General features: G+C 37.9%; 1 protein-coding gene across 5 annotated transcripts; it reads left to right on the forward strand.

The window, feature by feature from the left end:
- Positions 1-301: 301 nt before the first annotated feature.
- RAB5A (RAB5A, member RAS oncogene family) lies at positions 302-18216 on the forward strand. Of its 5 annotated transcripts, XM_075493130.1 has the most exons (8): positions 302-549; positions 1385-1467; positions 2526-2675; positions 6570-6820; positions 10520-10671; positions 11656-11778; positions 13638-13731; positions 16729-18216. In XM_075493130.1, the coding sequence occupies exons 4-8, from the start codon at positions 6658-6660 to the stop codon at positions 16842-16844; spliced, it is 648 nt and encodes a 215-aa protein (XP_075349245.1). In that variant the 5' UTR covers positions 302-549; positions 1385-1467; positions 2526-2675; positions 6570-6657; the 3' UTR covers positions 16845-18216. The 5 variants fall into 5 exon arrangements, with proteins under 5 accessions (XP_075349245.1, XP_075349244.1, XP_075349243.1 ...); XM_075493129.1 differs by lacking the exon at positions 2526-2675; XM_075493128.1 differs by lacking the exons at positions 1385-1467; positions 2526-2675 and having other exon boundaries at positions 303-549.
- The last annotated feature ends 105 nt before the right edge of the window (positions 18217-18321 follow it).

Genomic DNA, 18321 nt, shown 5'->3' on the forward strand with positions numbered 1-18321 from the left:
GGCCCGGGTGCCGCGGGCCGGCGGGGGCGCCTGGCCCGCCTCGCGCCTCTCCCAGAGGCCTCCGCGCGAGCTGGCACGTGGCGACCGTTGCGGTGGGGTGGGTACGGAAGGGGTACCAGCCCCCCGCGTTGCCATGGTAACGGCCGGGCAGAGGGAGGGGGGAGGAGGGGAAGAGGAAACAAAAGGAGGAGGGGGAAAAAGGTGGGAAAGAATGGGGTCATGTGACGGGCGGGCGAACCGGAAGCGCATGCCGCGTGCGGGCCGTGACGTGGCGGCGGCGGCGGAAGTGTGTGTGTGTGCGTGTGTGTTTTGGTCGGGGCAGAGGCGGCGGCGGAAGTCGGCGGCGGGCTGGGTGAGGCACGGCTGCGCCCCCGCCCCTCGCCCGCGCCCCGCCGAGGAGCCACCTCCCCTCTTCCCCCTCCTCCACCCACCCTGCCCCGGCTCACCCGCCAGCCCCGCCGGACGGACAGACGTCGCCGCGCCGCCGCCCGGCTCCCCCTACTCCCCCTACTCCCCCTCCCCCACGCGCGGCCGCCGCGGCCCGGCCAGGTGAGGAGGCGCTGGCGGGGCGGGGGGCCCCGGCGGCGAGGGGGGGCGCGGGGAGAGGGGCCTCTTGTTGTTCGGCCTTCTGCCGGCGGCCGCCTCCCCGGGCGCTGCCGCCGGGCGCTGCCGCCGGGCCCTGCGGGAACATTGGGCCCTGCTGCGGGCTGCCGAGGTGGGCAGCCTGGCGTGCGGGGAGGAGAGGCTGGCCTCTCCCTTCCCGTCTCAAAATGGCGCCCCCGATTTTCCCACTTCCCCTTATTCCTGTGCCTGGAAGGGAACCGCGGGGGAGGGGAGGTGGTGGTGGTGGTGGTGGTGGCGGCGGTGGTGGTGGCGGCGGCGGCGGCGGCAGCGGCGGCGGCGGTTGGAGGGGCTGGGCCCGGGACCGCGGCGAGAAGGGGAGAGTGGGGATCCTTTCCTGCGTACGGGCTCTCCTGCAGTGAGTTATCGCTGTCTGGGTCCAGCTACGAGGGCAGGGTTGTTCCCTTCGAGTTGCTTGTGAGATGTGGAAGGGGAGGTTGGGTGATGGGTCCTTCGCTTTCCCTTTCACTTGCGGCTGCAGGAGGGATGGTGGATAAGGTGGGAAGTAAAATACTCAGACAACACGTCGCCATTCGGGGGATCACGACAGGCCTAGTGTACTGGGTATGCTCTACATAAGACTTAATTGGAACTAGACATAAAGCTAGAGTATAGTGGAGGAACAAACCTATGCTCTCATATGTTTTAGAGGAGAGCTGAATTGTTTAAGAACTATCAAAATGTTCCAACCAATAGGGCCATGAAAGGTTATTCTCTCGGCATTTTCAATGACTTTTTTTTTTCTACCTTATGCCTCTTGCAGAGCCTGGGGATGGAAAAGAGAGGCTGAACAGCTAATTAAGCAGCTGAAATTAATCAGCTTCTTCCATGTAACGTTCAGACCAAGTAAAAAGCATGGCATTTTTGTTTTTTCCAATTTGGTAGTGACTCTTCAGAGTTGCAGGCAGGCTAGATTGCTTGTGTGTATTGTTATTCTGTCACAGGTAGATGTTGGCTGAATTGAGGTGGCTAGAGACAACGATAGTACAGTCACCATTACTTACATTTCCTGTATGATAAACCAGTTTATCTGAAAGCAATTGGTACTATACATCATTCATATGAGCTTATGAGATGGTTATTATCTTTAATTGGAAGGCTATGATTTTTTTGCAGTGACTGTGTTGATTCACTTGTTTAACTTACTGTCTCATTATGTTTCAGTATAAACTGGTTTACATGTGACAAGCATTTTGATAGTTGTATGTATCACTGTCTTGAACACTGCAGTAAGAAGCCACACTAATTCTGCCAAACCTGGATAGCAGATTGGTTAGTAGGAGTACCTAATAAACAAGGCTTTTTAGGTACTGCTTTTTAAAACATTCAAGGTAGTCCAATATAAACAAGTTTAAAGTAGATAATGGTTGCAGCCTCATGATCTGTCTCTGTTAATGAAGTGTGAAAAAATTTATTAGAAATTAGTACAATAGTGTGTTCATGGTAAGAAACACTGTCATTTGCTCTGAAATATAAAAGTGGTGGAATGTTCCAGTGTTAAATTTATTGTGAATTTTTGTTGTGGCCTTTGTATTTGATAATGCACTTAATCACATTCATTGTAGGAACAGTGTTAGCTGTCTTAATCTCTTCAGTAGGCTGGCTTTTGTCACTAGTATTACTTTGATACTTCTGTATTAGCTTTCTTGTAGTTTAAGTTTGTGGGTATTGGCTAGGACTGTTGGTATTTTGTACACAGACTTAAACATAATATTTGTGTGGTGATCTGCTAAATACTTATGACTCTTCTCTTTCATAAATAAAACTAATTAACAAAGACTATCTAGCAGCTTATAAATTTCTAGAGTGATGAGAATACCCAGCATCTGGTAAATTACTTGGTAGGATTAACTGGAGTACTTTCCTAATAATAAGCTCCAAACTTTGTTGTTCTGGCATGTCAGCTTGGGGCTGCTGTGCCTTTGGGGGATATTCATGAGAAGAGTGAAAGTTCCTACTTACCAGAAGGACCTATATATTTGTAGTGCTCAAGACTGCAAAATGAGCCTTGCTTTTTAATATATGATGGAGTTCCCACATTAAACTCCATAAAAGTAAAATCTCCCTCATTTCTATCCATATGAAGCCATCCATCTAAGAAACTTTCATAGTATTTTCCTCAGCAGATTTTTATATAAGTAATTCCCTTACATAACTTCCATATGTATCAGTTTAAGAGCTTGGTTCAGGTCAAACAGTTGTGTACTTCCTTTTGTGTAGATGAATGAAAATGTCTTATCAAGGTTTTCTTTCTTCCCATATTCCAAACATACTGATTACAAAGCTTGCTTAGCATACAAAAATGTGGGGCGAGGGGGATGTTAGTGGGTCTTTTCCTGGAAATTTTCACCAAAGCTAAGGGTAAAAAATAGGTATAGCTGCTAAGCCCTTGAAGTAAGTGTTCAGAATTGTCTTGAAAGTGATTTGTCAAAAAAGACTTGAATTTGCAGTGTGTCTGTAGGGTACTGAATGTAGTATTCCTCTTGTGTGGTGCTTTTTTTTTGGTTCTCAAGGCTAGTATTTTACAGATGACTTAAGGAACTGGAGAATAAATGTGACCTGATGCTTGGAGCACACATGGGGTCTGTAGCATTGAAATCTACTTTTAAATCCACTTTTAAATCCTTGTGAGGCACCTGTGTTCAGCTCACAAATGTGAAAAGAACAGGCCAAAAACATTCTGTAATGGCTATGTCAAACTGTAGTACTGCTTCTCTTCAGATTAAGAAAATCTTTTCTTCGTTTTTCATGTTTGTACGCTGCCATGTTGTGAACTTGCTGAACGGTTTCAATATCATCTGAAACTTCAAAAGATGATGATTTCCATATACAATTATAGAAGGTATTAGTGACTTTTTTAATATATCAAAATCATCTGGATGTGCTCTATCAGGTTTTCAGTCTTGCTTTTTTTTTTTTATCCTGAGCTGTGGGGTGGTATGACTGTAGTAGGTTTTATTAGTAATTTATTAGATGTATTGATGTGACTATTGAATGAATGATGGTTGCAGTATGTTTCTGAGATTTGATGGCCTTCCTCTCAGGTAGCGGGATCTCTATTAGCTTGACAGTTGGTTATTTTTGTACATGGTATCTGAGTGTCTAGAATGACTTTGGGGGGGAGTGTTACAAGGCTACAGCTTCTGTAGCTTGGGTGTCTGTAAAAATTGAATTAGGTATTTTTCTTGACAACCTGTTTCAGCTTCGGATTCTGAAGGAGTTTTGCAAGGGGTAGTAATTACTGTTTTGTAAGTGATATAAATCTGAATAACTAAAAACTTTAAATGGCCAGTTGAAACAAATAGATATTATGTGGCTTAAATCAGTCTTGCCTGTTTTTCTGTCATACCTCCTTTTGCTCTCAATATGGGAAACAGCAAGCAAAAAAGTAGTCATAACGAGTAACCAGTGTAGTGTGTTGATTTCCTTGCTGTGTGTCATCTAGAAGTCACTTGCTCCAAAGAGTACTAGCTTGCATGGTCATTGGATGTAGTCCTTATGTCTTTATTAATGCTGCAGTCTAGAATAACATGGGATGAATTAAGATTAAAGGGTTTTTAATTATTTCATGGTTATCCAAACACACTAGAATGCTACAGCAAACAGATGTATTTCATTTTAAAACAGAAATAACTTAATTGTCTTCATTACTTTTCCAAAGGAAAAGATAAACAAATGGCTAACAGTATTCTGAGCTGCCTATATTTTGGCTATGCCTTCCTGTTTTCTCACTTGTATAATTAGGGAGAGATTAACTGTTGTCATTGATGCATTTTTATCCAAATTGCTCCACAACTTCTGAAGTGTATTTCAGCAGCACATGTAGGGGGGGGAAGAGTCTTGCCTGAGAACCAACACACCAGCTGTGCATGAATTGTTTTATGCTGAAAAGATGAAAGGTTTGGTATTTTTAAAATAACTGGATCCATTCTTGTATTCTAAACTATTGAACCAAAATTAATTTAATGGGTAAGAACTTTAGTATGTAATTATTATGGTACTTAATAATGGTGGTGGAATATGCAGGGGCTTTTTTGCTTCATAGAAACATTCTTTCACTGTGGTACACTTTCAGATGTTTGTAAGAACATATATCTAAAATTTGATATTTATTAGATCGTGTGCAACTAAAATTTAAAAAAACAAGTTGATTTAAGGATATCATAATAGTCAAACAGGACACAAACTCAGGACAGACAGGGATGAATACAGGATTGGAATATCCTACCTGGAAGAAGCTAAATTATTTTGAGAGCTATGGGAAAAGGAGCAACATGTGCAAATAGGATTGTCTTTAAGATGTTGAAAATACTTTTTTCTGTTTACAGTGAGAAATAAAATACCAGGTTTTCAACTGTTATGTTGGAAATCTTAGCATTATTCACTTTATTGCATGGAAGTTAGTTTGTAAGGGAATATCTTAGTGGAGGATGGAGTTCTGCTAGAGTGCTAGAAGCACCTTCCAGCAAAGAAGATTCTTCAGGACTTGTGTTGAGTTTACTAAAGGGAGAGTTAGGAAGGACAATGAAGGCTTATTGTCTGAGCTAGGTGTGTAGCAAACTGGAATGCTCAAGTGCCTGATACATGTGCTAAGTGGTTTGAAATGGGAAGATTGCTACAGACTACTGCTTGGTTTAAAATTTAGTTGCTTTACCATAAGGAAGAGAGAGCAAGAAGTAATTTGAAAGTAGGAGGTTTGCTTACCTTTTTGCAACATAGGTATTAAAGCCATTTTCTGCATTAGGAGAACGTGCTCTAAACTACTTGCTTGCATCCTAGATGCTAGAAAAGCTGTATCCCCACAAAGTGTGTACAATTCAAGTAAATAATCAACTGGAGTAGGGCAAAGTTATAGGCTGGTTTTTGGTTGGTTTGTTTGGGTTTTTTTAGCAGAAATACAGAAGCAGATGTTTCTCTCACTGAGAGCAGAGTGACCATCACTTAGGTATATTTCCTGTGGGCTCACTTGGAATTTTGTTTTGGGAACTGGGAGGAAAGGGAATTCAGAAAATTATCATGCTAGTCTTTCGTACAGCAATGCCTACCTGCAAAATGAGTTAATCTCCACTGCTTAGTGTGTAAAAGTATAAGTCTAAAGGCTTCCCTGTCCATATGAACAAATATTGTGATTTTTTTTAAAGAGTTTGAAAGAAGAGTAGGTAGACTAAGGAATACACTGTTCATACTTGTTCTTAACAAAGATCTCTGTTGTGAAAATTAATCTGCTAGGACGTGCTAGTATTGGAAATAGCAACTTATCATATGATAGTTCTCTGGTGGCATGCACAAAGTGATCTGGAATTCTTACTGGTCAAGACAATCTGTTTTTCTACATATGGAAGACTTTGTATCTTTGCTTCTTGAAGTACAATTGTTAACTAGAGAAGGTATTCATGATTTGTACGTCAAGATCTTCTGTACTTTTATTTAAGGAAATTGCATTTGATGTATGTGATAGAAGTGAATTGATGAAGTATACTTGCAAAGAACTTGATGTGGTGATTGAATTTTCCCAATTTGCTCAGTTTTTTAGCATCCTTTACTGGTGCTGACTTCAGAATATTGCTTAGCAATAGCAAAATTATGGAAAAAATATTATTTCTTGTCATTTGATATTTTACCAATAATGTGAACATCTGAATCTGTTGTGTTATGCTTCAATCTTGGTATGTTAAGGAATAAGAGACTGAAGTCTTGCAAGAAGAAACATTTTAATGACCTAATTAGAAGCTTTAATGGGAAGACTAGGTATTAAAGAAGGTAACTGGTTCATTTGCCATAGATTTTGTCTGTAGTTGACATCTTAACAGTGAGGGTAGCTGTACCCTGGACTATTGATTTTGGTAAATATTAGGACAAGTTATATGTAATCCATAGTGCATTAGTGAATTAGATTTTTCTTACTTGGTTTGTAAACCTAATACCACCCACTGTCTTTTCATAAACAGGTTGTTACTGGCAGAAGCACCACTGAGATCTGAATCCTGGAACTTGCTTTCAAGAGCTTGAAACAAAGGACTTCTTTCTAATTTGGGCATGGCTAATCGAGGAGCAACAAGACCCAATGGGCCAAATGCTGGAAATAAAATTTGCCAGTTCAAACTAGTACTTTTAGGAGAGTCTGCAGTTGGTAAATCAAGTTTGGTGCTTCGTTTTGTAAAAGGACAGTTTCATGAGTTTCAAGAAAGTACGATTGGAGGTGAGAAATTTATCCTGTTAATTTGTTTTGCATTGAGTTTATATTGTCCTTGCCCTTGACAATCTTGAATGTAATGGCACTTCTAGAACAGGTCATTTACAGCATGGATCAAATCTGAGCCCTCTGTCTCTAATTGAGAACTACAACGTTTTAAGCTAAAAGTTGTAGTTGGCACAAGGCTGTAGCAAACATCCATGTCAAGTGGAGAAAGCAAATGTGTGCTTGAACTGCATAGTTGTGAAAACTGGGCTTAATGTTACATCTTGTTTGTGGGTGGATATGTGGCTATTTTAATTGTGCTGTATGCTTAATGCATTAAATAACTGCTTAATAAGAATTAAGAACTTAGTTTCTATGAAAACAAAGTGCTGCATCTTCCAAAAAGATTGTGTTGTCATTTATGCATCCTGGCTTTGCTTTTGATTTCGGAGAACTTGCTACATTTCTGGATATACCTTTCTTTGTTAGTAATCACAGAATTTAATGTGCTGCTTTTACATTTTGTGACTTCAAACAAAACAAGTGCTGGCTACTAGAATAAAAAAAAAAAAAAATCTGTTTAACTGTGAACAGACTTTATCCCACCCCCCTACCCCCCCGGCAGATTTCTTCTGTTATATTGTATGTTCAAGTTGTTTGTGCTTTGAGCTGTATTCCTTCTCAGATAAATTTAAACTTAGCCTAAAATTACCTAATGGCATACAGAATTAAACAAAATACAGATTTTATGGATTGATAAATATTCTCTAGTACTCCCTGTTGCTGCTTGCACAAATGTTTCATTGTAATATTTATGTGAAGCCCTTTCAGTGGCCTGTATGTGTCTTTACACATTAACAGTTGTTGAAATGTAAAAAACCTACAAAGCTTACAAAAGTAAATACAAGCTGAATTTCATTGCATCTTTTTTTTTACCCTATTTCTAGTTGTTATATGTACTTATATATCTGTCAGCATAAATGGAGAACCACTTTTTTTTTTCTCCTTTAGCAGTCTTACTAATGCTCACTTTTGTCTTTGTGTGTTTTATAAGGGCTTTAGGCTAAGTGTTAGTGTGAAAGGTTTCTGTATTATCTCATACAGATATGGGGTAATATGGAGAGCATTCTCAAAGATACATAGTGAATTAGCTGCTCGATATCAACATGTTTTTTAGTTAAAAAAACACTGTTAAAATTAAGTGAAATTCATTGTTCAATTTCAGTGATCTCCCATTCATCTAACCTCCTTTTTGTTTTTCTTGGTTTTTTGTTTTTCACTAAAACAAGTGTCTGGGTAGAACTAGGGATAACCCAAACCCTGTTACACTGTTTTAAATCTGTACAAAGGTTAAACAAGAGCTTCAGTTCAAGTTCAGATACATAGAGTTTAGTGTAATCTCTGTATTAACTTGCACCTCTTCATGTAATACAGCTGAGAGATATTAAATATAGCAATGTTGGGATTCAGAGAAAGTTTTCTGTAGAGAAAGCTGTCTAACTCTGTAGCTTGTAGTTGCCTAAGGCATAATTTCTTTGTATACAGAGGGGCCTTTTAACAAAGAGAGGCTTATGTGCAGTGTCAATCTGAATAAAAACATCTGAAAGAGTGCAGTTAAAGGCAGACGTTGGATGGTGGTAGTGTGTTTGGTAACTAGACTTTGCCACTTCAGACTAGTGGAGCAATGCCTGTTAGTCGCTTAAGACAAAAGTATGGCTGTTAAGGATGATAGGCTTTCAGATAATTAACACAGCTGATTAATTGTCAATTCACTATGTCCTTGCAAGGTAGAAGAAAGCTACCTTGTTTGCAGAAATTAACTGGCATTTTATGGTGGTTGAAATGTTTCTTTCAGCAAAAACAAGAGGATGTCATAGAATAAAACCCTTGTTTTAATCATCTTCCTGAGTACATGCCTTCATTTATGGAGCGTAGGTACATTCTGCTGTTGAAGAGAATAATGACTAAGAACTTCGAATTCCACTTGTTTAACATCTTGTCTCTGCCTTGGAGAAATATAATATTGGTTCTGAGGAGGAAGCCCTTAGTCCGATGCAGGATGTATGTTGTTTTCTCTTTATTTTGGTTCTGGGCTGCTTAGGGAGCTACAAGAGGAGCCTGTTTTACCAGTGCTTGGATATTTAGCATTTAGAGAGATTTATGGTGATTTAACATTGGAACATCAAAGCCTTTACCTTCTCCAACCTGCCTGCTCATCTGTGATGGATGCTAATACCCCTGAAGCAGGAACACCTGACCACTTGACTAGTCACCTTCTGTATGGTAGTTACAGTGTCCTTTGTAAAGCAAGATTGACTTGCCTTTGGCTTACTGTAATAAGTTGAGTTGAAAGTTGCAGCAGTTTTGGAATGATTCATAGGCTATGATGTCTTGGAGTATGTGGGACAGGGTAACATCCCAGGTATGCAAGGGTTATGGGTCAGTGCCTCTTCAGACCTTTGATTTAAATCAGCCACAATCTGTCAGTATGCTTAGTGATGAGAGTCCCCAGTTCAGCCAAGTAGGGGGCTTCCCATAGTCCTTCATCAAGCAGAAGGTTTTAAAATTTTGTTGTTGTTTGTTTGTGGAAGGAGCAAGGGCAAGCCAGTCCACAGTATTTCACTAAATGTCTGTCATGACTGGAAAAACAACTCCAAGCATTTATGCTGGATTGCTCAAACTTTCATCTAAATTCTTGGAATTGTTGCATTTTCTGCTGTGTATGTACTATAACTGGGCAAACAACGTGGCTATAAAGAAGGTAATCAAGACAGCTTGTCAGACCACTGTAATAGTTGTGTGCTTGTTTTTAAACTTCAAAAGCTAAGGTAGAACAGATGGCTGAGTTAAAACTCGAAGGGTTAAGAGAAGCCAGTAGAAAGAAATGTTGCTTTTCAGTGTTCCACCACCACCACCACCACCACCCCCCCCAAGGAATTATTGAGATTCTAGCTTAGTTTTGTAATATGGGTTTCTGTATTGTGTGGGTGCTCACCTCTGTATTTCTAATATGTACCTTAATGTGAATGGGAAATCTTTACTAGGAGTAACAGTATGAAGACTTGGAATAAGTTACTTATTGTTTTCTGTAATTAGAAGACCATTATTTATGGTAGTGTATGCAGCTGTAGTGGCAATGGATGCAAGTTTCCCTGAAACTGTGGGCTGTCAAAATTGTGCTGAAATTAATTCTTGAGATCACTTACAAAGTAAAAAATATGGCTGCTTTAAGAACAACTTTTGAGAAGTGATTCTTTCTTCCATACCCATTAGCTAAGGTGGAGTTGTCAGGAGCTGAAAATCAAGGCTTTAAGATACTATTCAGGTAATGTACATGTGTAGAACTGTAAATATCTGAACTGCTGGATTATAGCATGATGGGATGCTGTTACTGGTACTCTATAGTCTGTTGAAGCAGGATGAAATGTATGTAGAAGGCTTGTGATTACTCAGATTCACTATTACAAAAAAAGGGGGGAATTCTTTCCAATTACTGCTTTCTTATGTCTTTAACTTGAGGAAAGACTGGTTGTTTAAATAACTTCTGTGTTGATCAGAGTTACAGTCTATCAGCTAATGCTTGCTTCAAACCTGCTATATTTTAATAGTAGACTTGAATTGTTTAAGGAAATTATATTTGCATTTCTGTGAACATAATTTTCTATGAATATAGAGATACAAGCAGACTTTCAGTTTCAGCACCTCTGTCTTTTTTTGTAGCTGCTTTTCTAACCCAGACTGTATGTCTCGACGATACAACAGTAAAATTTGAAATTTGGGATACAGCTGGGCAAGAGCGCTACCACAGTTTAGCACCCATGTACTACAGAGGAGCGCAAGCAGCTATAGTGGTATACGACATTACAAATGAGGTAAGTACTATAGTAGGGAGGCACAAGAGGGATTTGGAAGTTAGCAGTCTTGCATCAATGTTTCCTTAATTTTTCTCACTGACTTGTGTGAATCAATTCATCATTTCATAGAATCATAGAACGATTTGGGTTGGAAGGGACCTTTAAAGGTCATCTAGTGCAACCCCCCTGCCATGGGCAGGGACATCTTTAACTAGATGAGGTTGCTCATTTCATATTGGACTATGTAATGTTAAATTGTGTCTATAAACCTTTCTTGCCAAAAGACCGTTTCTAGGGGGGGTTTATTGTATTAAAAAAAAGAGAGAGAAAGCAAATTCCATTGTGGAAGTGTTTCAAACTCACCTTTAAATCAGTTCACCAGAATTGAGCTGTTACTCTCACCACATTGGTGGTGGCAGTTTATTTCTGATAGTGGAAGACATTATTTTAATATTGTATTATTGTAAGTTTTGGGTAAGGATTGGAAAGGTAGCACAAGCCATTGACACCAAAACCTAAGGTTATTTGATTTCTTTTTATCTGAACTTAAATCAGATAAGCTTCACTTGGTTTTGGTAAAATGAGACTTAAAAACCAAAACCCTCAAAAAACCCAGAAACCCTGTACCATAACAAACAGTGCTCAGTAATTAGTGTTTTGAGACCCTTTCAATATAGCTGCTTATAAACTTCATTCTTCTAGAGGAGAAATTAAAATTCCCATTTTCTCTCTTAACCCCTTCTGTTTCCTTACTCTGCCTACATAAAGATCTTCCCATCTTTACTTACTTTTTCAGCATTATCCCAAATAAGCACATTTGAGAACTAAGGTAGGAATGTTTCATTTTTAAGAGCTCAGTTGGCAAGTTGGATTGTGGCTTTGGACAAAGGTAGCAGCCTTGCGTTGGCCTTTTGGTTGAAGTATAGATAACAGAGATTGGGATAACAGGTGAGTACAAAAGGATGATAAAACTCAGTTGCATCATTTTGCAATCATTAACAGGAGTCCTTTGCCAGAGCGAAAAATTGGGTCAAAGAACTTCAGCGACAAGCAAGTCCTAACATTGTAATAGCTTTAGCAGGAAACAAAGCTGATCTAGCTAACAAGAGAGCTGTGGATTTCCAGGTATGTACATAACTTCTGTTTATAGAAATAGTATTTTGTTGGAATAGAAGTAAGTAAAACTATGAGGAGCTTATACGCATTGCCTAGCTAGTTGTTACAGAGGTTATGCTGTTAAATATAAATGTCAACTGAGACTAAATTATACATACTACTGAAAAATCTATTCCTGTATAAGTTATATGTAGCAATTTTGAATAATTAAGTTTGACTTCAAGGAATAACTAATTTATTTGCATCTCTTTAAGGCTAATTGAATTTCTGTTCTTTGATGTGACCTCTTCCTGTCTTCCACCCGAAATTACCAGTAACTAGAGTTTCAATGCATGAGACAGCAGTAACTCTCAGTGCAAACCATTCTCTCAGACTTGTGAGCAGGAGAATTTTGATTATCATATGATATGAAGCTGATTGATGTGCTTAACTTGCTTAGGCTATACTGTTGCAGTGTTCAAGTTTTAATTGTGCCTTTCATGGCATTCTTTTTGGTTTAGTGGATATATCTGTGCTCTCACTGCTATATTTTATTTTCCAGAAAGTTTAACCAAGTCATAAGAAAATAGCTGCCAAAGCAAGTAAAACTTACTGCAGGTGGTTCTGGTTCATTCATGATTGGCTGAATTTGAATTAAGATTGTATTTATTAGTCATTAGTTCTCTTACAGTTTTAATATGTATTTGGTGTCACTGTGTGAGATACTGCTGTGTATAGTAATGAATCCTTTTGTAACTATAGGAGTTGGACTATGAAGGTTAGCAGAATTTCAGGTGTTTTTCTGCCAGAATTCAATGACTTGGTTTTCTGATTTTATACTTCCATGTCAATTGTAATGTAAAGCTGTGTGACAGAAGACCTTTCTGTTTTGTGAAAAATCGTGATATTTAACAAAAAATTCATACATGTGTGCAGTCAAAAACTTAATAAAATTGAATTATCAAGGTAGAACTACCTTTACTATTTTTTGTACAATTACAATCTTAATATTTTTCAAATGTTCGGGTTTTTGTTAATGTGGATTTATGGGCTCCTTGCAGGCTTGACAATCCTTTCTCATTACAAAGCATATTTTAGATTTCTAGGTATTTGTTAATGTGTTATCTCAGATATAGTTACATAGATCTTGGCAGATGTCACTTAAATTAATATAGAATGCTGTAGATTATTTTTTTCATCATAGGTATTCTGTAGTTTGGCTTTTTGCAGATTTCTTATTGAATGCAAAGGCAGTTACATCATCATAAGAAGCTGGGGATTCTCAGCTGAATTGGCTAACAGAAGTAGCAAAAATAGAAAACTTCTTATAAAAGTGTATTTCAGATCAAAATTCAGACTGAAAAGGGAGATAACATGGGAAGATATTTAATACTGCTTATTTATTTTATAATTGTGAGTTTCTGTCAGGATAATGAAACTGTTCTGATCCATCTGCCTCAATGGTTGAAAGATTCAAGATAGTTCACAAACTGCCTTCTTTCCAGGGTAATACTAGACTTTCTGACATTTGATGGCACTTTCTGGAGCTTATTCATTCTTGCTATTGCAGCTAGTGTTCTGAATCAGGGTTGTCTTTTTAATAAATATTGGTATTTGTTATTTAGTTTTGCCTGAGACTTTTTCCATCTGGATATTTTTAAGATGAGTAAGGATTTTTAAGATTGTATTTCTAAATGTTTAGCTGCTTGATGGAATTGTAACTTCTTCATAGCTGATGAATAACACATTGTCACATGAGTGTTTCATCAAACTTTCTTTCAAAATGGTATAGAAATTGTTCCTTAGTAATAATAAAAGTACAATGTGTAATGATTGTGTGATTTATTTATTTTTTTAATGAAGTAATGCATTCTTATTTTAACTTGCAGGAAGCACAGGCTTATGCAGATGATAACAGCTTATTGTTCATGGAGACGTCTGCCAAAACATCTATGAACGTAAATGAAATATTCATGGCAATTGGTGAGTTTATGAACAAACTGAGAATTTAAGGGAATTGTTTTCATGAGATAGTACCATCACAATCTTCCTAACCCAAGATCTTTGTTTTTCACCTAAATTATTTATGGCACTGAAGTTTCCTTAGGCCCTTTCAGATCCTTTTTGATGTTCAGAAGTCAGATAAACTTACTTGAAGCACATTTGCACAGGTCTTCTGTCAAGCACCAAAACACTTGGATTAACATGCAATAGCTAAGCTAGGTTACTTTTGAATTCTGTCAGCAAGTTCTGTGTACCTGTTTTGATTCCATGATGAAAACTTGTACTGCTTCAAGTTCAAGCAAAATTAAGCTTTAGTTATTATATACAAAAAACCACCTTTCCCATGGTGTCGGTAACCATAAAAAGCTTTACACAGCTTTTCTTAATTGTAAGATGTACTTCGCATTTGTTAAATTAGCGTAAGAATGTAAGTGAAAGTGTATAAATGTGTGCCTTTTGATGATATGTTGTTTGCAGCAGATTCCACACTGCCTTGGGCAGGTGCAGAACCTGGAATAATGTACCTTTTTATGAGACCATGGTAATTGAAGCTGGAAACATTTCAAAATGGGAGAACGATAATGGACTTGCTTAAAAAAAAAAGCCAAATATTCATTTTAGTCTAAACAAAATATTTGCTAAATAGGCTTTTGTGTTAAAATTTTGTTTGAATTCCAAATGCAGCTATCTGAAATCCAGAAGTTGTGCCAAAGATGACAATGTGTGCTTAAATTCATTGACCAAGTATAAGTAAAGGACTTGGTCACTTCATGTGAAAAATAAATGTACTATATATTTTTAGCCCTGACATAATCTTAGGGATTTCTGTAAAGATGCTAACATGTAATAGTAAGTATAAATTACTAAGAATTTTTGTGAATTCCATTAATAGACACAATTGTATTTCATTGTTAATAAAATTCTGAAAGTGGAGGAAAAGCATGCATTTTTAGCTTGGTCACCAACCTATTTAGTAATCGCCTTAATCACCGTAGTGGCTCTGCTACTAGGGAATAGTAATGTATAGTGTCAAATAACCTTATTAAATCTGTTTCATATTTCGCACTACAGTGACCTCTCTACCCCACTTCTTTTTGTGAAAGACAGCATTGCTATCAAAATTAAATGTTTCTAAAGAGCTCTTATCTTCTGCTTTCCAAGTCAGTAAAGCAGAAGGTAATTTGTGGTGTGGTTCAATCTTCTAGCAGATGAAAATTAAATTATCACTATAGCAACACTTTATAACAAGTACTTGCTTCATGTTAACTATAAATACTTGGTGGGGGGGAAACACATAACTGTATGAGTGGAAAGTATATTTTTCTCATAAATGCTCAAGATAGGCATGAATTTAACGATACAGAAAAGCTCGGTTACACTGTTCTGGTGAAATTTTAAAATTAACTTGTTTAAAGCTGCAGTTTGCATCTTGTTTAAAAAAGAAAGGAAAAAATAATCCCCAAAATCTGATATTTTTTTGGTAATTTGTTATATCAACAATAATTCTTATCTCTCCATATTTTAATGAAGTATACAAAGTAAATTTGAGGAAACCATGCCCAATTAGTACTTGGGTATTTTGTCTGCGAGGTTGGTTGTTCATGTGAGTATTCTTTCACATCGATGGGTGAAATTTAGCTTTGTCAGTGCATCAGAACAAGATGTCTGCAGCAATGGACCCTGAAAGGAAATCTTGACAAGGATATAAGTATTGCATGGAACTTGGAATGGTCTTTTGCACAACATAGATGCAGTTCTCAGGACCATGTGTAAATATGATCTTCAGAAATGGGAGAAAATTAAAAACAAGAACATGGACAGAACTGAGGGATGCAAGCTACAACTGCTTGTAAATTGACTGCTTTAGAGCTCATTCAGAACTTCCAGTTAAAAAAAATCATGTTAATTTATAGTTCTAGAATGTACCTAGAATCCAAAACGACAGTGCTCTGAAGGCATTTTTCTACTGGTGCTTTGTCCCTTTGTACTGTCTCAGCAGCTTAGTACCACATGAACTCTTGGGTTCTGTCACAGAATCATAGAACAGCCCATGTTGGAAGGGACCTCAAAAGATCATCTGGTCAAACCTTTTGTGGGAAAGGGAGCGTAGATGAGATTACCTAGCACTCTGAGATTATCTAGCACCACAACACGTTTTGTTGATGTGTACTCTGCTGGTTTTCTGGCTGTTATACTTGGCATTTCATTCCTTTTAGGAAAAGTCGTTCTTTAAAAAGCTGGCCAAAGTAATTATTTTGGAGTCAAAGCATGCAGCCAAACTGTAGAACATGGTGGTTGGGTCCTGGTAACGGGCAAGACAGCCCCACAGAAGTCCTTTTGTGTAGAACTTGACTTTCTCTCCATCAGAAAATTGCTAGCAGGAGGTACTGCTCAGAAGGGTAACATTTGTCACCCTTATTTTTCATGTTGGGACTGAGGAGGTACCCTGGAGCTACAAGGACAACAAATTATCACAGTCAATTGACTCATAAGAGCTGGAGAGAAGAGACAGCTTGAAAAAAAGGAGAGACTTGATCTAGTGCTGAGGGCCATTTTATATGTTGTATGCAAATACTTATTCTGGCTAGATAGCTGGGCAGTAATTTGATCCATGTCTGTCTGTGCTTCCTGCCTTTTCAGTCTTTATCTTTTAGCGCTAATGTCCTGATCTTAAAGCCTGTTCTGTGTAGGTGGATTCCCACAAGAGCCATCATTTACTGGCATAGCATACCTGTGCAGATACATTTTACTGCTCAAGTTACTAATGCGTTTCACTCTTGAAACTCATAAGGTAGTTAATCATTAAGAAGTTAAGTGTCTTAAGTTCTCTTACGACCAACACACTGAATCAAATCAGATTTTATAGTGATTATATTGGTATGCTTAGAGTAAGAAAGTGTTGACTGTTTGTGTACTCAGGTGACTTAATCTTAGTACAATCTCAGTTTTAACTCTCATTTCTTGTTGATTTTATAGCAAAAAAATTACCCAAGAATGAACCACAGAATGCAGGAGCCAACTCTGCCAGAGGAAGAGGAGTAGACCTTACTGAACCCACGCAACCACCCAAGAGTCAATGTTGTAGTAACTAAAACATCAATTGCTTTAAACTGTTCTGAATAGTCTTCTGCTTCCTAACTGTTAATAACCATGGAATTGGAGTGCTTAACCTGGCCCAGTACAGCTTCCAAACAGCGAAGAGACTTACGATAATAGTCAAGTTCATGATACAGAGGGGTGTTTTGACCTAAAATTTTAACATGCATGTATCCACCACTGGCTGTAATGTTTCAGCAGTAGAGGAGAGATGGAAGCGGAATAAACTTCCTTCAGTTGAAAGGTTTTAAAAATCACTTACCATTAGGGGTGTAGAAGAACTACTTTCCGTGGACCTAATTGGCCAGTTCCTGTAGCCTCAATACTGATTACTGTTATAATAAATAGAATTGGGACTTTTCATAATTCTCAATTGTGCTTTAAAACCTTTTTAGAAACAGGGTCTAAAAATTACTTAAACTTATTCACAGTATTGATCCAACCAGTTGTTTCTGCAGGTATCTACTGTTTAGTTATACATTCCATAGTTTAATAATTTAATTACAAATAATACTTGCATTAACAATTTTAAGAACCCTATGCTTGCAGGAAAGTGGAGTTTTAGTTGGTACACTGTATGTAAATTATATCAACCCAGTTAGCTATCTAAAGGAATTAGTGATAAATCAAGTTTAACTTCATTTCTAATCTGTTCAGAGGGTACAGACCTGTAAATTCAACTTTATGACTTAGGATTTTTTTTTTTCTTCTACAAACTGTAAGAGCTCTTCAAGTAAAACCACAACAAACTCGGTGTCTGTGACTTCTTTCTTGTTTTTGATCATTGCTGGCTATTACAGTTTATGTTTTTCCCCTAAGGAAGAAAATAGTGCACTAATGATTATGTACATCCAACTTGATTTTAAATTTGGATATTAATGTACTGTAAATAGGTACTCTGCATTGTAGTCTACATTTGTTTAATACTTTCTGTAATATTTAAGAGTTGCTTAAAGGTATACAGAATGTACAGTTACTTAAAGCTAACTTTTTTCCTCTCTAATCACAGGGGGTTTTAAGTTCTTCCTTTATGGCTAGAACAGTAATAAATGATGCTCCTGTATCTGTAACATAAGTACTGCTGTCTGTCAGTAATGAACTTTGCAACTTTGTTTTCCAAAGTACATTTTATTTTGATCTGTCCAGTATATTGCACTAATTCTTTTAGTTATTTTCATTATATGAAATCTACCAAGTGTGTCAGAAGAGATGAATTAGTCTATTTAAATGTTGAACTGATAGCAGAAACTTACTTGTGCAGATTTTAAATTTGCAGTAATCTGGGTTTAGCAAGGAAAATGACAGTTCACCAGTGTTTAGTTTTATATTGAGGTGCTCAGGTTTGAATAAAGTGGTTTAAAAAAAATACGGTTTTTTGATTACTGTTTCTTATTGAGAGTTTCAGAAGGTTTTATTGCATTTACACAGTTCCAGACAATGTCTGATTTCCTATATGGGTCAGCATTTAAGATT

This window comes from Mycteria americana, chromosome 2 (assembly GCF_035582795.1).
Source record: "Mycteria americana isolate JAX WOST 10 ecotype Jacksonville Zoo and Gardens chromosome 2, USCA_MyAme_1.0, whole genome shotgun sequence".
NCBI classification, from domain to species: Eukaryota; Metazoa; Chordata; class Aves; order Ciconiiformes; family Ciconiidae; genus Mycteria; species Mycteria americana.

Coding starts and splice junctions, on each gene's coding strand:
- RAB5A (XM_075493130.1), top strand. CDS start 6,658: ATGGCTAATCGAGGAGCAACAAGACCCAATGGGCCAAATGCTGGAAAT. Junction 6,821..10,519: donor TCAAGAAAGTACGATTGGAG/GTGAGAAATTTA, acceptor CTTTTTTTGTAG/CTGCTTTTCTAACCCAGACT. Junction 11,779..13,637: donor AGAGAGCTGTGGATTTCCAG/GTATGTACATAA, acceptor TTTAACTTGCAG/GAAGCACAGGCTTATGCAGA.